Source organism: Erinaceus europaeus, chromosome 22 (genome assembly GCF_950295315.1).
Source record: "Erinaceus europaeus chromosome 22, mEriEur2.1, whole genome shotgun sequence".
NCBI classification, from domain to species: domain Eukaryota; kingdom Metazoa; phylum Chordata; class Mammalia; order Eulipotyphla; family Erinaceidae; genus Erinaceus; species Erinaceus europaeus.
In genome coordinates, this window is record NC_080183.1 from 305,959 (window position 1) to 330,796 (window position 24,838).

At 54.4% G+C, this 24,838-nt stretch overlaps 2 protein-coding genes and 1 long non-coding RNA gene across 23 annotated transcripts in view; 1 reads left to right on the forward strand and 2 right to left on the reverse strand.

Moving 5' to 3' along the window:
- Nucleotides 1-13,504, reverse strand: part of TRIP11 (thyroid hormone receptor interactor 11) — a 72,384-nt gene extending 58,880 nt beyond the window's left edge. The window contains exons 1-5 of one of the 15 annotated variants that reach the window (XM_060180931.1): nt 13,186-13,328; nt 12,927-12,962; nt 12,533-12,579; nt 12,238-12,471; nt 4,151-4,212 (exon numbers count right to left, since the gene is read on the reverse strand). In XM_060180931.1, coding sequence (XP_060036914.1) covers nt 4,151-4,212; nt 12,238-12,373 — 198 coding nt within the window. In that variant the 5' untranslated portion in view covers nt 12,374-12,471; nt 12,533-12,579; nt 12,927-12,962; nt 13,186-13,328. The other 14 variants (XM_060180930.1, XM_060180923.1, XM_060180932.1 and 11 more) reach the window with 14 other exon arrangements.
- A 934-nt stretch (nt 13,505-14,438) lies between these two features.
- Nucleotides 14,439-15,335, forward strand: LOC132535412 (uncharacterized). The gene is made up of 2 exons (XR_009547195.1): nt 14,439-14,534; nt 14,639-15,335. It is a non-coding gene; the product is annotated as an uncharacterized LOC132535412 (long non-coding RNA).
- A 2,307-nt stretch (nt 15,336-17,642) lies between these two features.
- Nucleotides 17,643-24,838, reverse strand: part of ATXN3 (ataxin 3) — a 29,044-nt gene continuing 21,848 nt past the window's right edge. For 5 of the 7 annotated variants that reach the window (XM_060180948.1, XM_060180947.1, XM_060180949.1 and 2 more), the window contains 2 exons: nt 24,677-24,774; nt 17,643-22,016 (listed from right to left, as the gene is read on the reverse strand). In XM_060180948.1, coding sequence (XP_060036931.1) covers nt 21,922-22,016; nt 24,677-24,774 — 193 coding nt within the window. In that variant the 3' untranslated portion in view covers nt 17,643-21,921. The remainder of the gene's footprint in view (nt 22,017-24,676; nt 24,775-24,838) is intronic. The other 2 variants (XM_060180945.1, XM_060180944.1) reach the window with 1 other exon arrangement.

A 24,838-nucleotide genomic window follows, 5' to 3' on the forward strand; every position in this document is an offset into this window, starting at 1 on the left:
GTGTGAACGCGGGCACCTTCTACCCCAGAGCTCAGACCCCACGTGTGAACACGGGCACCTTCTGCACCAGAGCTTAGGTGTGCTCTGTTCACTCACTGAACCTGGGTACATGAGAGCCTCAGGCACGAGAGTCTGTTTGCATAAATATTAGGCTATCTCCCACTCAACATATTTTTAAAAATAAGAAAATACATTTCTTATGATGTTACAAAAATGACAGCTAGTATCTGTTAACAACAAATTCATGTGTAGTTTCAAAAGAAGTATTTTTAATTTACACAACCAAGAAGGACCAGAAGTTAGGGCTAGGAAAAGGAAGGACAGAAAGGAAGAGAGGAGAAAGAGACCCTGTAGCGCTGCTTGACCATTTGTGAAGCTTCTGTCCCTGCAGGTGTGGACGGGGCTCGAACATGGGTCTTCGCTCACAGCAATGTGTGCACTCAAATGGGTGTGCCCCTGCCCAACTCCTCTATTGATTCTTAATTTATTTGCATATAAATAAGACTTTACAAAATAAATGTATTTTATTATCTTTATCTACTGGATAGAGACAGACAGAAATCAAGAAGGGAAAGGGGGAGATGGGGGGAGAGATAGACATCTGGGTGGGGGAGACAGCATAATGGTTATACAAACAGACTCTCATGCCGGAGGCTCCTAAGTCACAGGTTCAATCACCCGCACCACCATAAGCCAGAGCTGAGCAGTGCTCTGGTATTTCTGTGTGTGTGTGTCTCTCTCAAAAATAAAATTAACAATAAAAAAACGTGAGAGAGATAGAAACCTGCAGCCCTGATTCACCACTCAAAAAGTTTTTCCCCTGTGTAAGGCTCCCTGTCTTATTCCAGTTCTTTTAAAAACGCCGAGACAACATCATTTATATTTTTGCCCAACAGGTTTGTGTTCACCCAGCACAGCTATCCCTCTGTCACAGATGGAGTTCACCCCTACACGGCTATCCCTCTGACAGAGATGGAGTACACCCCAACATGGCTATCCCTCTGTCAGAGATGGAGTTCACCCCTACACCACTATCCCTCTGTCACAGATGGAGTTCACCCCTACACGGCTATCCCTCTGTCACAGACGGAGTTCACCCCTACACGGCTATCCCTCTGTCACAGATGGAGTTCACCCCTACACTGCTATCCCTTTGTCAGAGATGGTGTTCAACCCTACACTGCTATCCCTCTGTCAGAGATGGTGTTCAACCCTACACTGCTATCCCTCTGTCAGAGATGGAGTTCACCCCTACACGGCTATCCCTCTGTCACAGATGGAGTTCACCCCTACACTGCTATCCCTTTGTCAGAGATGGTGTTCAACACTACACTGCTATCCCTCTGTCAGAGATGGAGTTCACCCCTACACAGCTATCCCTCTGACAGAGATGGAGTTCACCCCTACACGGCTATCCCTCTGTCACAGATGGAGTTCACCCCTACACCGCTATCCCTCTGTCACAGATGGAGTTCACCCCTACACAGCTATCCCTCTGACAGAGATGGAGTTCACCCCTACACGGCTATCCCTCTGTCAGAGATGGAGTTCACCCCTACACCGCTATCCCTCTGTCAGAGATGGAGTTCACCCCTACACCGCTATCCCCTGTCAGAGATGGAGTTCACACCTACACGGCTATCCCCTGTCAGAGATGGAGTTCACACCTACACCGCTATCCCCTGTCAGAGATGGAGTTCACACCTACACCGCTATCCCGTCAGAGATGGAGTTCACCCCTACACTGCTATCCCTCTGTCACAGATGGAGTTCACCCCTACACGGCTATCCCCTGTCAGAGATGGAGTTCACCCCTACACCGCTATCCCTCTGTCAGAGATGGAGTTCACCCCTACACTGCTATCCCTCTGTCACAGATGGAGTTCACCCCTACACCGCTATCCCCTGTCAGAGATGGAGTTCACACCTACACCGCTATCCCGTCAGAGATGGAGTTCACCCCTACACGGCTATCCCCTGTCAGAGATGGAGTTCACCCCTACACCGCTATCCCTCTGACAGAGATGGAGTTCACCCCTACACTGCTATCCCTCTGTCACAGATGGAGTTCACCCCTACACGGCTATCCCGTCAGAGATGGAGTTCACCCCTACACGGCTATCCCCTGTCAGAGATGGAGTTCACACCTACACCGCTATCCCTCTGACAGAGATGGAGTTCACCCCTACACGACTATCCCTTGTCAGAGATGGAGTTCACCCCTACACGGCTATCCCCTGTCAGAGATGGAGTTCACCCCTACACGACTATCCCCCGTCAGAGATGGAATCTTTTACAGACACTGACCCACTGAAATATGGCCATTGGAAAGAGGGAGATGTCGGGAAATTGTGGTGATGTGGTTGGGATTGGTATGGCTTGAACCTGAGGAGTGTGCCTATCCTGTCAGTCTCTCTCTATCGAGAGGTTGAGCGAGGAGGGACAGTAGAACCTCAAAGGTGTGCCTCGTCCCATCAGACTCCCTGTCTCACAAAGTGCCCCGCACTCCTGATACTATGGCCATTAGACAAAAAGAAAGGGGGAGATGTTGGGCCTTAAAGCCAGCCCCCCTGCTCTGCTTACATAATCACTGTTTTGCCTGAAAGATCCCCACCACGTTACCCCTCAGGGCGTTGCTAATTCAGTTAAAACCATTGCAACAGTTGCAAAGGACGCTTCCACCTTCCCAACATGCCTTTTGCCTCTCTCCACCCCCTTTCCTAGCCAATCCCGTCCCGATTTGCCACTTCCGGAATCCTCCCACAAAAGCCTCTCCTGCTTCGGCTTTCGCTCTCTTTGCTCTTTTCTCTTCCGCACCCCGACGCGGAGAAGGGCTGGTGGCACAGTGGGTGGCGGCCATTTTGCAAGCTCCATGTGGCCTGAACTGCTGTGCTCACACTCAGTTCTGGGGTGTCTGCATGAATAAAGATCTGCGTTCCCAGTCCGCCACGAGTTCCTGGTCTCTTCTCTCTCCCCCACGACACAACCCGACACCTGCAAGTGGGGACTGGGGGCTTGAACCTGGGTCCTTATGCACTGTAACATGTGCACTCAGCCAGGTGTGCCACTACCTGGCCCCAATAAGACTTTTTTAACCTCAAGGAATTAAGAATCTCTCTATAGGGACCAGGCGTTTGTGTAGCCAGCAGAGCACAAGTGCTACGACTCAAAAGGTCCTGGGTTCAGACCCTTGGTCCTCACCTGCAGAGGGAAGCTTTGCCAGGTAGTGATGCAGTGCCGAGGTGTCCCTTTTATCTATATATCCCCTTTCCCTCTCAGTTTCTCTGCCACTATCCAACAGATAAAGTATTATTTAAAATCTAAGCAGAATTGCATTCTTCACATAATTAAATGTACTAGCCCAACTTACTAGACAATCAGATACAGCACACATCTCTAACACGGAGACTGCTGCCACTGTGATTTCTGCATCTGGCAGCGTCCCCATTCCCAGTGCAGACAGGGCTATTATGTCTATTATGCAGAGTGCAGCAGACAGTAAATATGTAGATATGAGGGCGGTCGAGCAGTAGCGCAGCGGGTTAAGCGCACATGGCACAAAGCACAAGGACTGGCATAAGGATCCCGGTTCGAGCCCCCGGCTCCCCACCTGCAGGGGAGTCACTTCACAGGCGGTGAAGCAGGTCTGCAGGTGTCTGTCTTTCTCTCCCCCTCTCTGTCTTCCCCTCCTCTCTCCATTTCTCTCTGTCCTATCTAACAATGACGACATCAATAACAACAATAGTAACCACAACAATAAAACAAGGGCAACAAAAGGGAAAATAAATAATAAAAAAAAGAAAAAATATGTAAATACGGGAAGATGACAAAGCTTAAAAAGAGAAGACAACGAAGGGGAGAAACAAAAGGCAGAAGGCAGTTCATCATAGTTCATCATAAAGAGTGGGCTACGGTAATCTGCAACCAGCATGCACAACTTCAAACAAGAGCCGTGTAGCCGTGCTTAGGGCAGCTCACCAAGTAGGGTGTCACCTAATGCTCCTGGCTCAGGTTTGAGTCTCTGCACAGGGGACACGCCAGGGCTGTGGTGACTCTTCCCAACCCTAGCTGAACAGTAAAAAGAGCAGCTGGAGGTCCCAGCTCCATATTGGAAAAACAGTAACAGTCGTGTTTAATTAACTGTCCTTACCTCTGATCTCAAGACTGTGTGAGCTGCTTCCACGTCTGTTCCCGCAGCATACGGCAGCCCCGCTATAAACAGAGAAGCACATCTGATCCACACGCCAGATGCTAAGTAAAGGCGCACGAGAAGGAAATGTATGATCCACCGGGCTGTAGAGTGGAGTCCCACAGAAGAGACACTAACACTTGGTTTCCATCACAACTTTCTGTTACCACAAATGTCCTGTGATGTCCTCTAAGTCACTCTTTTGGCGATTTTTCTATGCCATACATCATCTATATTCACCCAAAAGAGCATTTACTAAAATTGTCGCGCGCACACCAGGTTAGGTGAGAGCCTTGCCTCGAGCTTTGTGCAGCCTTGAGCCCTAACACCACATGTGAGCTGCTACAGCAGTTAGGAAGCTCTGGTGCTGCAGTCTCGTCCTCACTCTCTTTCCGGGGGAAACGGAGCCTGCAGGGTGAAGATGCACAACAACACCATGGGCACACACCAGCTCGAGAGCAGCCAGGGGGGGACAGGAGGTGGGCACACACACCAGCTCTAGAGCAGTGGGGAGGAGACAGACAGGAGGTGGGCACACACACCAGCTCTAGAGCAGTGGGGGACGGGGGAGACAGACAGGAGGTGGGCACACACACCAGCTCTAGAGCAGTGGGGACGGGGAGACAGACAGGAGGTGGGCACACACACCAGCTCTACAGCAGTGGGGGCCGGGGAGACAGACAGGAGGTGGGCACACACACCAGCTCTACAGCAGTGGGGACGGGGGAGACAGACAGGAGGTGGGCACACACAACAGCTCTAGAGCAGTGGGGGCCGGGGGGGACAGACAGGTGGTGGGCACACACACCAGCTCTAGAGCAGTGGGGACGGGGGAGACAGACAGGAGGTGGGCACACACAACAGCTCTAGAGCAGTGGGGACGGGGGAGACAGACAGGAGGTGGGCACACACAACAGCTCTAGAGCAGTGGGGACGGGGGAGACAGACAGGAGGTGGGCACACACACCAGCTCTAGAGCAGTGGGGGATGGGGAGACAGACAGGAGGTGGGCACACACACCAGCTCTAGAGCAGTGGGGGCCGGGGGAGACAGACAGGAGGTGGGCACACACACCAGCTCTAGAGCAGTGGGGACGGGGAGACAGACAGGAGGTGGGCACACACACCAGCTCTAGAGCAGTGGGGGATGGGGAGACAGACAGGAGGTGGGCACACACACCAGCTCTAGAGCAGTGGGGGCCGGGGAGACAGACAGGAGGTGGGCACACACACCAGCTCTAGAGCAGTGGGGGCCGGGGGAAACAGACAGGAGGTGGGCACACACACCAGCTCTAGAGCAGTGGGGGCCGGGGGGGACAGACAGGAGGTGGGCACACACACCAGCTCTAGAGCAGTGGGGGACGGGGAGACAGACAGGAGGTGGGCACACACACCAGCTCTAGAGCAGTGGGGGCCGGGAGACAGACAGGAGGTGGGCACACACACCAGCTCTAGAGCAGTGGGGGCCGGGGGGGACAGACAGGAGGTGGGCACACACACCAGCTCTAGAGCAGTGGGGGATGGGGAGACAGACAGGAGGTGGGCACACACACCAGCTCTAGAGCAGTGGGGGATGGGGAGACAGACAGGAGGTGGGCACACACACCAGCTCTAGAGCAGTGGGGGCCGGGAGACAGACAGGAGGTGGGCACACACACCAGCTCTAGAGCAGTGGGGGCCGGGGGAGACAGACAGGAGGTGGGCACACACACCAGCTCTAGAGCAGTGGGGGCCGGGGGGGACAGACAGGAGGTGGGCACACACACCAGCTCTAGAGCAGTGAGGGATGGGGAGACAGACAGGAGGTGGGCACACACACCAGCTCTAGAGCAGTGGGGACGGGGGAGACAGACAGGAAGTGGGCACACACACCAGCTCTAGAGCAGTGGGGACGGGGGAGACAGACAGGAGGTGGGCACACACACCAGCTCTAGAGCAGTGGGGGCCGGGGGAGACAGACAGGAGGTGGGCACACACACCAGCTCTAGAGCAGTGGGGGCCGGGAGACAGACAGGAGGTGGGCACACACACCAGCTCTAGAGCAGTGGGGGCCGGGAGACAGACAGGAGGTGGGCACACACACCAGCTCTAGAGTAGTGGGGGCCGGGGAGACAGACAGGAGGTGGGCACACACAACAGCTCTAGAGCAGTGGGGACGGGGGAGACAGACAGGAGGTGGGCACACACAACAGCTCTAGAGCAGTGGGGACGGGGGAGACAGACAGGAGGTGGGCACACACACCAGCTCTAGAGCAGTGGGGGCCGGGAGACAGACAGGAGGTGGGCACACACACCAGCTCTAGAGCAGTGGGGGCCGGGGGAGACAGACAGGAGGTGGGCACACACACCAGCTCTAGAGCAGTGGGGGCCGGGAGACAGACAGGAGGTGGGCACACACACCAGCTCTAGAGTAGTGGGGGCCGGGGAGACAGACAGGAGGTGGGCACACACAACAGCTCTAGAGCAGTGGGAGCAGTGGGGACGGGGGAGACAGACAGGAGGTGGGCACACACAACAGCTCTAGAGCAGTGGGGACGGGGGAGACAGACAGGAGGTGGGCACACACACCAGCTCTAGAGCAGTGGGGACGGGGGAGACAGACAGGAGGTGGGCACACACACCAGCTCTAGAGCAGTGGGGGATGGGGAGACAGACAGGAGGTGGGCACACACACCAGCTCTAGAGCAGTGGGGACGGGGAGACATACAGGAGGTGGGCACACACACCAGCTCTAGAGCAGTGGGGACGGGGAGACAGACAGGAGGTGGGCACACACACCAGCTCTAGAGCAGTGGGGGATGGGGAGACAGACAGGAGGTGGGCACACACACCAGCTCTAGAGCAGTGGGGGCCGGGGGAGACAGACAGGAGGTGGGCACACACACCAGCTCTAGAGCAGTGGGGGATGGGGAGACAGACAGGAGGTGGGCACACACACCAGCTCTAGAGCAGTGGGGGCCGGGGGAGACAGACAGGAGGTGGGCACACACACCAGCTCTAGAGCAGTGGGGACGGGGAGACAGACAGGAGGTGGGCACACACACCAGCTCTAGAGCAGTGGGGGATGGGGAGACAGACAGGAGGTGGGCACACACACCAGCTCTAGAGCAGTGGGGGCCGGGGAGACAGACAGGAGGTGGGCACACACACCAGCTCTAGAGCAGTGGGGGCCGGGGGGGACAGACAGGAGGTGGGCACACACACCAGCTCTAGAGCAGTGGGGGACGGGGAGACAGACAGGAGGTGGGCACACACACCAGCTCTAGAGCAGTGGGGGCCGGGAGACAGACAGGAGGTGGGCACACACAACAGCTCTAGAGCAGTGGGGACGGGGGAGACAGACAGGAGGTGGGCACACACAACAGCTCTAGAGCAGTGGGGACGGGGGAGACAGACAGGAGGTGGGCACACACACCAGCTCTAGAGCAGTGGGGGATGGGGAGACAGACAGGAGGTGGGCACACACACCAGCTCTAGAGCAGTGGGGGCCGGGGGAGACAGACAGGAGGTGGGCACACACACCAGCTCTAGAGCAGTGGGGACGGGGAGACAGACAGGAGGTGGGCACACACACCAGCTCTAGAGCAGTGGGGGATGGGGAGACAGACAGGAGGTGGGCACACACACCAGCTCTAGAGCAGTGGGGGCCGGGGAGACAGACAGGAGGTGGGCACACACACCAGCTCTAGAGCAGTGGGGGCCGGGGGAAACAGACAGGAGGTGGGCACACACACCAGCTCTAGAGCAGTGGGGGCCGGGGGGGACAGACAGGAGGTGGGCACACACACCAGCTCTAGAGCAGTGGGGGACGGGGAGACAGACAGGAGGTGGGCACACACACCAGCTCTAGAGCAGTGGGGGCCGGGAGACAGACAGGAGGTGGGCACACACACCAGCTCTAGAGCAGTGGGGGCCGGGGGGGACAGACAGGAGGTGGGCACACACACCAGCTCTAGAGCAGTGGGGGATGGGGAGACAGACAGGAGGTGGGCACACACACCAGCTCTAGAGCAGTGGGGGATGGGGAGACAGACAGGAGGTGGGCACACACACCAGCTCTAGAGCAGTGGGGGCCGGGAGACAGACAGGAGGTGGGCACACACACCAGCTCTAGAGCAGTGGGGGCCGGGGGAGACAGACAGGAGGTGGGCACACACACCAGCTCTAGAGCAGTGGGGGCCGGGGGGGACAGACAGGAGGTGGGCACACACACCAGCTCTAGAGCAGTGAGGGATGGGGAGACAGACAGGAGGTGGGCACACACACCAGCTCTAGAGCAGTGGGGACGGGGGAGACAGACAGGAAGTGGGCACACACACCAGCTCTAGAGCAGTGGGGACGGGGGAGACAGACAGGAGGTGGGCACACACACCAGCTCTAGAGCAGTGGGGGCCGGGGGAGACAGACAGGAGGTGGGCACACACACCAGCTCTAGAGCAGTGGGGGCCGGGAGACAGACAGGAGGTGGGCACACACACCAGCTCTAGAGCAGTGGGGGCCGGGAGACAGACAGGAGGTGGGCACACACACCAGCTCTAGAGTAGTGGGGGCCGGGGAGACAGACAGGAGGTGGGCACACACAACAGCTCTAGAGCAGTGGGGACGGGGGAGACAGACAGGAGGTGGGCACACACAACAGCTCTAGAGCAGTGGGGACGGGGGAGACAGACAGGAGGTGGGCACACACACCAGCTCTAGAGCAGTGGGGGCCGGGAGACAGACAGGAGGTGGGCACACACACCAGCTCTAGAGCAGTGGGGGCCGGGGGAGACAGACAGGAGGTGGGCACACACACCAGCTCTAGAGCAGTGGGGGCCGGGAGACAGACAGGAGGTGGGCACACACACCAGCTCTAGAGTAGTGGGGGCCGGGGAGACAGACAGGAGGTGGGCACACACAACAGCTCTAGAGCAGTGGGAGCAGTGGGGACGGGGGAGACAGACAGGAGGTGGGCACACACAACAGCTCTAGAGCAGTGGGGACGGGGGAGACAGACAGGAGGTGGGCACACACACCAGCTCTAGAGCAGTGGGGACGGGGGAGACAGACAGGAGGTGGGCACACACACCAGCTCTAGAGCAGTGGGGGATGGGGAGACAGACAGGAGGTGGGCACACACACCAGCTCTAGAGCAGTGGGGACGGGGAGACATACAGGAGGTGGGCACACACACCAGCTCTAGAGCAGTGGGGACGGGGAGACAGACAGGAGGTGGGCACACACACCAGCTCTAGAGCAGTGGGGGATGGGGAGACAGACAGGAGGTGGGCACACACACCAGCTCTAGAGCAGTGGGGGCCGGGGGAGACAGACAGGAGGTGGGCACACACACCAGCTCTAGAGCAGTGGGGGATGGGGAGACAGACAGGAGGTGGGCACACACACCAGCTCTAGAGCAGTGGGGGCCGGGGGAGACAGACAGGAGGTGGGCACACACACCAGCTCTAGAGCAGTGGGGACGGGGAGACAGACAGGAGGTGGGCACACACACCAGCTCTAGAGCAGTGGGGGATGGGGAGACAGACAGGAGGTGGGCACACACACCAGCTCTAGAGCAGTGGGGGCCGGGGAGACAGACAGGAGGTGGGCACACACACCAGCTCTAGAGCAGTGGGGGCCGGGGGGGACAGACAGGAGGTGGGCACACACACCAGCTCTAGAGCAGTGGGGGACGGGGAGACAGACAGGAGGTGGGCACACACACCAGCTCTAGAGCAGTGGGGGCCGGGAGACAGACAGGAGGTGGGCACACACACCAGCTCTAGAGCAGTGGGGGCCGGGGGGGACAGACAGGAGGTGGGCACACACACCAGCTCTAGAGCAGTGGGGGATGGGGAGACAGACAGGAGGTGGGCACACACACCAGCTCTAGAGCAGTGGGGACGGGGGAGACAGACAGGAGGTGGGCACACACACCAGCTCTAGAGCAGTGGGGACGGGGGAGACAGACAGGAGGTGGGCACACACACCAGCTCTAGAGCAGTGGGGGCCGGGGGAGACAGACAGGAGGTGGGCACACACACCAGCTCTAGAGCAGTGGGGGATGGGGAGACAGACAGGAGGTGGGCACACACACCAGCTCTAGAGCAGTGGGGGCCGGGAGACAGACAGGAGGTGGGCACACACACCAGCTCTAGAGCAGTGGGGGCCGGGGGAGACAGACAGGAGGTGGGCACACACACCAGCTCTAGAGCAGTGGGGGCCGGGGGGGACAGACAGGAGGTGGGCACACACACCAGCTCTAGAGCAGTGAGGGATGGGGAGACAGACAGGAGGTGGGCACACACACCAGCTCTAGAGCAGTGGGGACGGGGGAGACAGACAGGAGGTGGGCACACACACCAGCTCTAGAGCAGTGGGGACGGGGGAGACAGACAGGAGGTGGGCACACACACCAGCTCTAGAGCAGTGGGGGCCGGGGGAGACAGACAGGAGGTGGGCACACACACCAGCTCTAGAGCAGTGGGGGCCGGGAGACAGACAGGAGGTGGGCACACACACCAGCTCTAGAGCAGTGGGGGCCGGGAGACAGACAGGAGGTGGGCACACACACCAGCTCTAGAGTAGTGGGGGCCGGGGAGACAGACAGGAGGTGGGCACACACAACAGCTCTAGAGCAGTGGGGACGGGGGAGACAGACAGGAGGTGGGCACACACAACAGCTCTAGAGCAGTGGGGACGGGGGAGACAGACAGGAGGTGGGCACACACACCAGCTCTAGAGCAGTGGGGACGGGGGAGACAGACAGGAGGTGGGCACACACACCAGCTCTAGAGCAGTGGGGACGGGGGGGACAGACAGGAGGTGGGCACACACACCAGCTCTAGAGCAGTGGGGGCCGGGGGAAACAGACAGGAGGTGGGCACACACACCAGCTCTAGAGCAGTGGGGGCCGGGGGGGACAGACAGGAGGTGGGCACACACACCAGCTCTAGAGCAGTGGGGGACGGGGAGACAGACAGGAGGTGGGCACACACACCAGCTCTAGAGCAGTGGGGGCCGGGAGACAGACAGGAGGTGGGCACACACACCAGCTCTAGAGCAGTGGGGGCCGGGGGGGACAGACAGGAGGTGGGCACACACACCAGCTCTAGAGCAGTGGGGGACGGGGAGACAGACAGGAGGTGGGCACACACACCAGCTCTAGAGCAGTGGGGGCCGGGAGACAGACAGGAGGTGGGCACACACACCAGCTCTAGAGCAGTGGGGGCCGGGGGAGACAGACAGGAGGTGGGCACACACACCAGCTCTAGAGCAGTGGGGGCCGGGGGGGACAGACAGGAGGTGGGCACACACACCAGCTCTAGAGCAGTGGGGACGGGGGAGACAGACAGGAGGTGGGCACACACACCAGCTCTAGAGCAGTGGGGACGGGGGAGACAGACAGGAGGTGGGCACACACACCAGCTCTAGAGCAGTGGGGGACGGGGGGGACAGACAGGAGGTGGGCACACACACCAGCTCTAGAGCAGTGGGGACGGGGGAGACAGACAGGAGGTGTACTTGCCGCGGGGGTTTCACCACTCCAGGCGGACAGTGACAGACAGACAGACGGAGGAACTGACGGGGTGGGGGAGACACCTGGTGAGCTCTAGGAGGGGTCAGAGTTTGTCCTGGGAGCCACCTTGTGCCCAGGACATATTTCAATTGAGTCACTTCCTTGCAGTGAGCAGAGACGGACAGACAGACAGACAGACACGGAGGCTGTAAAGGCTCAAGCAAGGAAGAGGCGGCGACCAGATGCCCCCAAGTGATGGCAGTGCAGCCAGGTGACCCCAAGGCAGACACACGGGGGAGGGGGGGTGCAGCGCCCTCGGGTCCCCGCCCCCGCCCCCTCCCTGGCATCGCCCTCCTGACCCCCTCGGCCCCGCCCCTCGCCCCTCCCCGGGCCCCGCCCTCGCCTCCCCGTCCCCGCCCCTCGCCTTCTCTGACTTCGCCCCGCCCCCGGCCCCGCCCTCCCCCGCCCCTGACCCGCCCCTTCCTCCCAGGCCCCGCCCCTTTCCTCCCCCCTCCCCCCCCCCCCCCCCCCCCCCCGGGCCCAGCTGTTACCGCCCGCGCCGGCCGCGTCCTCCAGCAGCATGTCCTTGGTGAAGGTGGAGAGCTGGCCGGTGAGGGAGGCCAGGCTGCCGCCCACCTGCCCCAGAGAGTGGCCGAGGCCCGAGCCCAGGTTCTCCAGCCACGACATCGCGGCGGCCGGTGGCGACAGGCGACAGGCGACAGGATCGGAACGCCGGCCGCCCACAGCCGCCCGGACAGACGCCCGGACGGGACCCCGGAGAGACCCTGACACAGACCCCCGGACAGGACCCCTGGTCAGGACGCCGGACAGACTCCCGGACAGGACCCCGAACTGACTCCCGGACAGGACCCCGGACAGACTCCCGGACAGGACCCCGGACAGGACCCCTGGTCAGGACCCCGGACAGACTGCCGGACAGGACCCCGGAGAGACCCCCGGACAGGACCCCCGACAGACCCCCGGACAGGACTCCGAACAGGACAGACCCCTGGACAGACCCCGGACAGGACCCCGAACAGGACAGACCCCCGGACAGGACAGACCCCCGGACAGGACCTCTGGTTAGGACCCCGGACAGACCCCCGGACAGGACAGACCCCGGACAGACCCCCGGACAGGACAGCGGAGACCCCGGGACAGGACCCCGGACAGGACAGACTCCTGAGACAGACCCCTGGACAGACCCCGGACAGACCCCCGGACAGACCCCCGGACAGACCCCCGGACAGGACCCCGGACAGACCCCCGGACAGGACTCCGGACAGACTCCCGGACAGACCCCCGGACAGACCCCCGGACAGGACCCCGGACAGACTCCCGGACAGGACCCCGGACAGACCCCCGGACAGGACTCCGGACAGACCCCCGGACAGGACCCCGGACAGACCCCCGGACAGGGCCGCGGACAGACCCCGGGACAGACCCCTGGTTAGGACCCCGAGTGCCCAGACAGACGCCCAGACAGGCCCCCACCTGACAGGGGCACCGGGGTGCCCGGCGCGGACCCCGCCCGCGGCGCTTTAGGGACACAGAGGCCTGGCCCCGCGCTCCGCCCGCAGTGACCCCGGCGCCCCCGCGGCCCCGCTGCGCATCCCCGCGACTGCCGACCGCCGGCGGACGCCCCGCCTCAGCGACTCCCTCCCGGCCCGGGGGCAGCGGCTGCCAGCTCGACGGCCGCCATGACACCGGACGCGGCGCACCAGCGAGGAGGGCGGCGGCTAGAGCGGCCGGATGTGGGCGTGGCGCGGGGGCGCCTGGGATCGCGGAGGACCCGGCGCTCGGCTTCCGGTGGCCGGCCAGGGGGCGGGGGCGGGGGCGGGGGCGGAGCTGCCGACGGTGCCCCTCACCTGTGGCGCGGCAGGTGCCCCCTCACCTGTGGAGCTGCCGACGGTGCCCCTCACCTGTGGCGCGGCAGGTGCCCCCTCACCTGTGGCGCGGCAGGTGCCCCCTCACCTGTGGAGCGGCAGGTGCCCCCTCAGCTGTGGAGCGGGAGGTGCCCCCTCACCTGTGGAGCGGCAGGTGCCCCCTCAGCTGTGGAGCGGCAGGTGCCCCCTCACCTGTGGCGCGGCAGGTGCCCCCTCACCTGTGGAGCGGCAGGTGCCCCCTCACCTGTGGAGCTGCCGACGGTGCCCCTCACCTGTGGCGCGGCAGGTGCCCCCTCACCTGTGGAGCGGCAGGTGCCCCCTCACCTGTGGAGCAGGAGGTGCCCCCTCACCTGTGGAGCGGCAGGTGCCCCCTCACCTGTGGAGCGGCAGGTGCCCCCTCACCTGTGGAGCGGCAGGTGCCCCCTCACCTGTGGAGCAGGAGGTGCCCCCTCACCTGTGGAGCAGGAGGTGCCCCCTCACCTGTGGAGCGGCAGGTGTCCCCTCACCTGTGGAGCAGGAGGTGCCCCCTCACCTGTGGAGCAGGAGGTGCCCCCTCACCTGTGGAGCGGCAGGTGCCCCCTCACCTGTGGAGCGGCAGGTGCCCCCTCACCTGTGGAGCGGCAGGTGCCCCCTCACCTGTGGAGCAGGAGGTGCCCCCTCACCTGTGGAGCGGCAGGTGCCCCCTCACCTGTGGAGCGGCAGGTGCCCCCTCACCTGTGGAGCAGGAGGTGCCCCCTCACCTGTGGAGCGGCAGGTGCCCCCTCACCTGTGGAGCGGCAGGTGCCCCCTCACCTGTAGTGCAGGAGGTGCCCCCTCACCTGTGGAGCGGCAGGTGCCCCCTCACCTGTGGAGCAGGAGGTGCCCCCTCACCTCTGGTGCGGCAGGTGCCCCCTCACCTGTGGAGCGGCAGGTGCCCCCTCACCTGTGGAGCGGCAGGTGCCCCCTCATCTGTGGAGCGGCAGGTGCCCCCTCACCTGTGGAGCAGGAGGTGCCCCCTCACCTGTGGAGCAGGAGGTGCTCCCTCACCTGTGGAGCAGGAGGTGCCCCCTCACCTCTGGTGCGGCAGGTGCCCCCTCACCTGTGGAGCGGCAGGTGCCCCCTCACCTGTGGAGCAGGAGGTGCCCCCTCACCTGTGGAGCAGGAGGTGCCCCCTCACCTGTGGAGCAGGAGGTGCCCCCCCAGCACAGGAGAAAGTGTTCACCCACCTATCCTGCAAGACAGCTTTTGTCACTCCAGAAAGCTCAAGGGAGACGCTTAACAGTGATGCAAAGGACCGTCCCAGGTTCAATCCCCAGCACCAGCACCAGCAGAGCTGAGCAAGGAGAACACATTACCTGGCCAAGAGCCCCCACAATTTTTCCTAAAGACTGTTTATCCATTCGTTTTATTTATTTATTCCGGGCTACTGCTGAGATCTGGACGATGCTGGGCTTGGAGACTGAGTCTCAGGCGTGAAAGGCTTCCTGCATAATCATTCAGCTGTGCCCCGCCTGTGAATATTTCACCTTTCCTTCTTCTTATTACAAACATTTGTGTTATTCTCAGTGAGAAGATTGAGAGCACCACTCTGCTTCAACAGGTGCAGTGGCAGGGGATGGGACATGGAACCCATGCTTGCAAGCCCTGCACTCTGCTGCCCAGCAAACTCCTCCTCCTGTTCCATATTTTTGAATTTGAAAAAATGGCCTTTCCGTCGCTGACGCTGCCGAGATGCGCGTCCCCTCCTACCTGCTGGCCACCCTGGGGGCCACACATCCCCCAGCGCCAAGGACATCAAGAAGATTCTGGATAGCGTGGGCATCAAGGCCGACGACGACGACGAGCTGAACGGGGAAGACATCGAGGACGTCATCGCCCAGTGTCCCCACCAGTGGGGCTGTGGTCATATCTGCCACCCGGGATCCGCAGCTCCTGCTGCTGGTGCTGCCCCTGTCTCTATAACTGAATGGAAAAAACAAAAACCAAAGCGCAGCCCAGAGTGGCCAAATCATCTATTTGCAAGGCCCCCTTCTGCAGAAAAGAAAAGAAAGATATGTGGGTGTCTGTGAAAGCATTCCAGGAAGAAAGACAGGACTGGCGCAAAGGTCCTGGGGTAGGAGCGTCTTTTGGCAGGCTGAGGGTTAGCAAAGCAGCAGGAAAGGCCAACGCAGAGTGGGCTGGGTGGAGGGCAAGCAGTGAGGTCAAGAACTTGACTCTCAAAGCATGAGGTCCTGAGTTCAATCCCTGGCAGCACATGTACCAGGATGATATATCTGGTTCCTTTCTTGCCTTTCTCATTCAATAAAATTAAAAAAAAAAAGGGGAAAAAAAAAAAGAATTCAAAGCAGGGCTCGTAGAATAGCTCATGTGCATAGGAACTGATTTGCCCTGCCTGGCTCCGCTGCAGGACGCTTCAGTGCTGTGGTCTCGTTAGGTCTCTGTCGCTGCTAAACATAAAAGACAACAGGGCAAGTCACGTGGATGGAGCTCAGCAAGCAGTTGTTAGGATGCTGGTGTTGGCTCGGGGAACTGCTTGGAGCCTGTCACCTGATTGCAGGATCCAGCTGTTTCTCATTTTTTAGTACATCTGTCCAACAGATTTTCATGACAGGCACCAAGGCCCCAGGTTCAATCTAATCCATCACATTATTTGTCTCCAGGGTTATTGCCAGGGCTCGGTGCCTACACTACGAATCTGATACTGCTCTTGGAGGCTTTTTTTTTAAATTTATTTTAAAAAAGGAGACATTAACAAAACCATAGGATAAGGGGGGTACAACTCCACACAGTTCCCACCACCAGAACTCGGTATCCCCTCCCCTCCCATGATAGCTTTCCTATTCTCTATCCCTCTGGAAGTGTGGACCCAGGGTCATTGTGGGATGCAGAAGGTGTGGGAGGTCTGGCTTTTCCAACTGCTTCCCCGCTGAACATGGGCGTTGACTGGTCGATTGATACTCCCAGCCTGCTGGAGGCTATTTTTTCCTTTTGGCCACATCACTTTAAGACAGAGCTGAGCAGGGGTCTGGTAAGAGAATTTAGTGATGCTTCTGATTCTTTTTGAAGAAAACAAGAATTTCAAAAATTGCAGATTGGAAGGGGGCACACTCTCAGAATGAAGCCTGAGTTTCACCCCTGGCATCAGCTTGGTCCTGGGTCTCCTTAATTTCTAAGAGCTGGCAACTTTAATTTTGTAATACTTATTTTTATCTTACTGGACAGACAGAAAAATTGAGAGGTAAAGAGGAAATGGAGAAACACCTGCAGCCCTGCTTCACCACTCATGAAGCTTCCCATGCTTGAACCCAGGTTCCTGCCTTGTAGCATGTGTACAAAACTGGTGTGCCAGTCTGGTTCCCCTTATTAATATTTTTAACAGTATTTTAAAATGAGGTATGTAATTCACAATATTTGAGGGCTCTACAACCCCATGTCAATCCAGTGGGTTTGTTACTAGCTGGCTAAAAGAAGGAACAGCACACTTAAGAAACAAAACCAACCTGTAACTTAATTAGTCCATCTGGATGCTTCCGACCTGGGTTCAAGCCCAGGCCCCTCTGCCCTGGAGGAAGCTTTGGTGCTGCGGTGTCCTTCCTCCTCTACAAAGTCAGCCTGGAGTGGTAACACAGTATTTACACAAATCTTGAAACACTTACTACCCAGCCCCCACTGTTCTGAAGCAAGCCTCAGTGTTGCCGTGTCTTCCTCTCCTCTTGCTGAAAAGTTGGCCTGGACCAGTGAAAAACTGAAAAAATATACTTTGCTTGGTTCCTCAGGTTTAAACAAACCAACCAACCAACCAGTGGAGCATAGCCTTAACCTGCCTTCCCAGATGCTACAAATGCTACTGACTCTCCATTGAAAATAAATTATTTTTGTTTAGGCTAGGGACAGAGAAATTCAGAGGGAGTGCTCCACTGTTCATGAAGTCTTCCCCGCTGCAGGCAGGGACCAGGGTTTGAACCTGGGTCCTAGAGCACTGTGACATGTCTGCTCTACTGGGTGGGCTACCGCCTGGCCCCATACCGACTCTGCAATCATACCTTCAACAGCCAGTCTGTGAGTAAGCAACAAACACGAATAAACAGATATAGAAAAGGAGACACCTTTATTTAATAAGCTCTGGTGTTTAAAATACAGCTCATAGACACCCACATCAAGAGTCCCCAGTGCTCAAGGGCTCTGGACACCCAGCTCAGCTAAGGACCAGACAGGAGGCCGGTGTCGGGACAAGGGGCTACAGCACTAGGTCCTGAGCAGTGGGCACCGCCCCATGCACCCGTGTCCCCACCAAAGATGATGCTCGTCTTTCCAGAGTTTTTGTACTTGAGTCTCAAATAGTGTATTTATACAGAATAGTGAATTTATTTTTAAAAATTTATCCTTATTATTCCAGTGTATACAGGAATTACATAATTACATTCAAATGTACAGGTTTCCTCTTTCAAAGAAAAAAAAAGGAGTAAAAAATTCCTGGCAACCTTCACCTTTGAACTCTTTGAGAGATGACCCAAGTGCCTTCTTGCTGGGTCTGGAGCTTCCACATACATTTCAACAAAGCTCTCTACTCCTTGCCTGTGAATCCAGTCTTACTATATTAAAATGCCAAGTACTGAAAGTTCCAATGAGCTATTTACCAGTATTAGTTCTTAAAATGTAATAGCATTAAAAAAAAAAAAAAAAGACTCCCTTTAGACGAAAAACCTAACATTTCAAAGCATGGTGGTATCTGGAGGGACATGGAAACTTTGGCCATGGGTGTGGTGAGCTGTGCATCCACAACAGGCATCAAACTGTAGCCCTGAAATCCTGTAATTTTGTAAACCAATGTAAATTCACTAATAAAAAAAAACCTAAACACCACACTTTGAGAATTAACCATCTGTGTCAATTTCTGCATTCACGAGAACTAAAGGACTAAAAAATATTTTGTATGTTAGACTTTTTTAAAAGCCGACTTACTTCTGTAGCAACAGGTGCTGATTCCAGAGGAGCCAGGAAAGAAAGTATTTCAAACACAGGAAAAGCCGAAACAGCTCGCCTGGTCTAGTTTTTCTTGATTACTAAAAGGATGTGATCATCATGGTTCAGGTAAATCAGCAATTGACTTTGACAGGAGTGGTATGAGACCTACCCAACCACAGATGACATTTTTGGTAAGAATTTAAGGTGAGCTCTCTTAGCAATTTTAAACATCAGTATTTTCAACGTAATATATTCTTCAATTTTTATTAGTGATTTAATTATGATTAACAAGACTGTAAGATAAGAAATACAATCAACTGTGGTCCAGGAGGTGGCGCAGTGATAAAGCTTTGGACTCTCAAGCCTGAGGTCCCGAGTTCGATCCCTGGCAGCACATATGCCAGAGTGATGTCTGGTTCTTTCTCTCTTCTCCTATCTTTCTCATAAATAAATAAAATATTAAAAAAAAAGAATCTTAAAAAATAATAATACAATCAACTTAAGATATTTTAATTATATTTTGCTTATGCTTGAACCAATTTTTGAACGGCCACAAATTCAGTGGTCTCATTTTAAGATATTTTTAAAATCTCGGCACCAACATGATGCTATTTGAAAATTGTCTAAAAATGTAGGTATTAATATGTAAATGACTGTTAACTTGAATAAAACCCAGTTCCTTCAATCTAATATGAAATAATGTAGACTACTGGTAGTTTTGTCTATAGTAACTCCCACCTGGCTTTGAGTTTTTTTATTTACTTTGGCATGAATAAGTTACTAAGAAAAATCAAGTTCTAAAGGGGAAAAAAAGCACCTCCTTATATAGTTTGTGAATTGTAAATTATTTGGCCAGACTCTTAAAAGAGTTAAAATAGTCTACCTACGGCAAGCTTTCTAAGCAACATATAGTGCCGAAATACGTGTATGTAGTAACTATAGAGGAAATACACTGATCATTTCAGATCACAGGCTAACTGCTCTTGAATCTTTAAAGCATAAATAATTACAGTACTTATTATACTTGTGACATCAGATCATAATGGAAGTGGCATCTCCAAAACATGTTTAAACAGACACTAACATCACCACTGTGTGGATTTTGTCCTGGTAACACCAATTACACATTTAAAAAATGATACCAATTGTTTAAATATTAAACATTGAGGTGTTCCCAACTGGCAAATAGGATGGAAATCGGCATAAAAGCAAAGTCCTTCCCAGGATGGTTGTTGTAAACTTATTACTGACTACCTGGAAGTTGCTTTACCATACACAGCAGCTACTGATGTGTGAGCTCAAACACTGTGTAAAATCTGAGTTTTCTGACATGTGGTGTTAAGTACTGGCATCCTGTCCTGCTGGCCAATCCCTTTAGAAATGGAGTCGAAGTGTCCAGTGGGCTTTAAGTCACCCAGTCAGGATGGCAGGACATGAGTGATTCTGGGCCTGCCTGCCAAATGCCCTCCCTCCCACAGGATGCTGAACACAAACAGTGAAATACATCTAGAGGGTGCCTTGCGCTGCTTTTTAAAAACGTCTAAGAAACGGAGGTTGATCTGCCTTGTTTCCTTAAGCATTTCAACACAGGTGTGCAACAAAAGAACTTTACAGCTCTGAGAGTTCAAGCTCTTAGATGCACATTCACTCTCCCTTTTATTTAGATAGTTCATCAATCCAAGTGCATGAGAAATTTGATGTAGTTTCTCAGTGGGAAAAGGTAAAGGCCAAATAACCCTGAAAACATGATTGCATACTAAGAGTAGTTATAAAGTGTTTAGCCTTCAAATATTTTGGTTTGTGAATTTTAAGGGAGTAGTATTAAACTCCAACATTCTTTGCAGTTCTAAATCTATGATTATTCTGAAATATTTCCACTTATCAAAAGAAAACTTTACATTTTAAAATTAAAGTCAGGTTTTTAATAAGCTTCAAAGACTTTATCTGGCACAAAATAATGATTTTAAAAGTCTATCCAGTAAAAAGCTATTTCATCCTGATAAATAAAAGGCATTTCTCTTCTCTTTTGGTTAGCACAAAGTCCTAGATCCAAAAAGATCTCCCTGACACAAGCGAGTGGCCACACAATACGGCAGCACCACACTTTAATCACCTAAGGTGGTGGATTTTCTCTTAAGTTTTAGTTTTTGAACAATTCAACATTCAAAGGGTTTTAGAGTGGAAAATGGGACACAGGCAGCAGATGACAGAACCAGAGAATTTTCTCCAGAACTATACCACTCCACCAACCCAGGATACTCTCCATACACCCTAGTTCAAGAATGTTTATCAAAATTAAAGGCTTTCTTATATACAGACCCATTAAGAACTGCGTGATTGCCCTATGACTCTTAAGCTGTTTAGACATGATCCAAGTGTCAAGTTACAGTATAAATTTAAATACAGTTTCATTTGTAAATTACTTTGTTTCAGATGCAGCAGGAACAGGCATTGTAAATAGAACAGACAACTCCAGTCACAGGGTGAGAAAACAAAAATGAAACTGCTACTACAACTGAAGGCCAAACTGGACCATACATTCATGGTGGGTATTGTCTGTTGTCTTCCTAACACAAAGAAACTCTCACTCACTCACTCTGTTTCTCCTATTTCCTTAATTGAAGAAAGGAAGTGACAGGTAGACCCAAGAGGGTCACAACCAAGTGGGAGAGCTGTGACATAACTGCGAAGACATTCAGAGTGTCTGGGGAGGGACAGGCTCCGCTAAAGGGGGAAACAGGCCATGTATCCGAAATGCGTGTGCAGAACTCATTTCAGTTCAGGAATGCACCTTCATCATGAAGTGCTGGCCCCACTTTAGAGGCTTACACAGTAAAACCCCAAGAAAGTTTACCAAGTTCATGTGTGTGATGGAAAAATAAGGAAGACCCTCAGAGAAAGCATGATCGGAGAAAAGGCTGTGACAAAAGCTCCAAGTTGTATGACGTGGTTGGAGGGAGAACAGTTCATCCCTCAGGAACTGTGACGTCATCTGTCCTGGGAAACAAGGTGCCGGTACGCGATGAAAGGGAACCAAAGGATTTAGGAGAGAGCAGAAGAAGACAAGATGGAGAGACAGGTCTGCAGCAAGAGCAGCTGATTACTGGTCTGTTACAAAGTTCCAAGAAAAATGTCCTAACTTTAAGCGTGTTAAATATTGCACACTTGGAGAAGAAAAAAGAGCATTTAAAAACCATTTTAAATTTCTTTAATTGCTGGGTTCCTCTTTGGCTAGTATTTGGAGGAACATTCTTCGGTCCTGATGTATTTGTTTGCAAACCACCACGAGTCTGGTTTCCCCTGCTGAACGTTGTTTTCTCTTTGACACATCACCAAAATGGACCCTCTGCTCTGAACACACAGGAGAATGTTGCCAAGTGTGAATATCGAAACTTCTAAGAGGTGCTATTTTTTTCCTTCTGCTTTGAAATTATTTCTAACAGTTTCTAGAGACAGGGTCACGGCTGCCCGGAGCATGTCTTCTTCACTCATAGCACCTGTTGGGAAGGAAGACACAGGATTCGTAGAAAGGTCTGAGAAATTCTCAAAGTCATGACAAGTCTTAGAAAATCTATTTCTTGGGAGTCGGGTGGTGGCGCAGCGGGTTAAGCACACGTGGTGCAAAGAACAAGGACCAGCATAAGGATCCCGGTTCGAACCCCGGCTCCCCACCTGCAGGGGAGTCGCTTCCCAGGCGGTGAAGCAGGTCTGCAGGTGTCTGTCTTTCTCTCCCCCTCTGTCTTCCCCTCCTCTCTCCATTTCTCTCTGTCCTATCCAACAACGACATCAATAACAATAATAACTACAACAACAATGAAAAACCACAAGTGCAACAAAAGGGAAAATAAATAAATAAATATAAAATTTTTTTTAAAAGACTACCAGTTGTTTAAAAAAAAAAAGAAAATCTATTTCTTATCTGACTTGAGCTCTTTCTCCCTTCCTGCCTCCCTCCCACCAGGGTTTTCGCTGCTCAGACTCAGCAGCGCCAGCCATGGAGCCCGATACAGATAGGACAGAAGACACGGCGGCACAAGTCCACTGCAGAGCGAGCCGCGTGCTGGCTGGGCTGCTCACCTGAGGTCTATGCCCAGCAAGGTGTGACCTACCCCCAGCCCCACCCTCTCGGGTGGTTTGAAGTTCGCAAAGAATAAATTCACTTTGACGAGTGGGTGAGTTTTGTAATCACGTCCCCCATTGTAGTCACTCCAGCCCTGAGACCCCAGGCAGCTCGGACATCCTCTCTGCCCTTCTCTGCAGGCAACACAGGGCTTCTTTCACTCAGCTAAGCAAGTTACTTTGTATTTTGAGACAAATGCACCGTGCTAAGTGGATGAAGCTCTGTGCCATGTCCATGCCATCTGATGTGTGTGTTGTTCAAATAGTTTCTGAAATGAGGATTTGTTTACAGGCAATCACAAAGATACCATAGAGCTATGCTGTGCATATACTCTGACCCAATTTAACCCGGTGGTTAAATCATTTTTAAAATATATTTTATTATTTACTGGGTAGAGACAAAGATATCAAGGAGGAGGGGAGACAAAGAGGCACCTACAGTCCTGCTTCACTGCTTCTGACACTTTTCCCCTGCAGGTGGGGGCCGGAGGCTTGCACATCGGTCCCTGTGTGTGGGAACGTGTACTCAGCCAGGTGTGCCGCCTCTCACACAACCATAGATGACATTAAACATGGGTACATGGTTCCTGTGTGTGGGAACGTGTACTCAGCCAGGTGTGCCGCCTCTCACACAACCTTAGACAACAATAAACATGGGTACATGGTTCCTGTGTGTGGGAATGTGTACGCAGCCAGGTGCGCCACCTCTAGGCCTCTCCCAGCAGTCGCATCTCACACAACCGTAGACGACATTAAACACGTATATATGTGCTAAATAACACACGTAACTAATGTAAGCATGCTGACACTCGTTATCTTCCTAATGTCTCACAATTCATTCATCACTTCTGTTCAGAGAGTTTCCTTTAGTCATTCAAAGGTCTGCTGATAACAGGCTCTCTTAATGTTCCTTTAGCTCTGAAAGCAGCTTTCAGGCATGAGAATCCTGTGCATAACCACTGTGCTACCTCCTCAGCCCTGAGGCAATTTTCAATGGACATAGACATTTGCATAAAGAGTCCCTTTTGGGGGGTCGGGCGGTAGCACAGTGGGTTAAGCGCACATGGAGCAAAGCTCAAGGACCAGCACAAGGATCCCGGTTCGAGCCTCCAGCTCCCCACCTGCGGGGAGGCGGGGGGGCAAGCAGATCTGCAGGTGTCTGTCTCTCTCTCCCTATCTCTGTCTTTCCCTCCTCTCTCCATTTCACTCTGTCCTATCCAACAACAGCAACAGCAATAACAATAGTAATAACCACAACAATAAAACAATAAGGGCAACAAAAGGGGGGAAAAAAACAAAAAAAATAATAAAGAGTTCATTTTTAGCAGGAAATGTGCCAATCCCTTTTCCCTTCTTCTTTCTCTAGAATCAGGGCTTCATGCACACACACTTTCATTGCTCACTGAGACAGAGGTAGGGAGGGAGACACCTCGGTATGGTGGGAGCTTTCTCTGGCACTGTGGTTTCTCCTAGGATGCTCTGGACAGTTCTAGTTTTTCGCTTTTAAGAGTTACCAGTCCTCTGTCAGCCATGGCTTCCCACTCAGCTCCAGCCACCAGTTCTGGTCAGAACTCGAGATTTCCTGCTATTTCCACAGCAACAGGTGCTTTTAGCCTTCCAGATAGCAAGATGCACCTACTGACACTCATTATTTCTGCAGAGTAAACTAATTACATGTTTAGCATGTAATGGAAAACTGACTTACTTCCTGGTCATGTTTATAATGTTAAAGCAAAACATTCATTTCCCAGAAAACTCAGTAGATTGCAAATTCACCCAAGAGTTTCAGTTTCAATAAAGGGTGAGGCTTGGGCAAAATGGTGCCCTAGATTCACCGGCTAGACCCAGACTGGATCCCTGGTAGCACCAATCAACAGCCAGAGCTAAATGGTGGTCCGATTTAGAAAATAAGGTTAAAATAAACAAACTAAAAAGGGAGAAGAGCAAAGACGGAGAAAGCACCTATAAAGCCAAAGCCACAGGAGCCTGTGTCAGGCAGGGCTGCCAGCGCTGCCGTACTTTGAGAGTGTGGAGGCCGTACCTGGGTGAGAGCCACGTGGTCCTGAACTCGTGCTCGGCCTGTCACAGGGCTGTGGCAGCTGCCCCGGGACGTCCTGCTGCTGCCGTTGCTGCTGTTGTCTGAAACATTCAAAGTGAATTTGTTAGAAGAACGAAGATTAAGTAAGTACTCTGAGAAAAACTA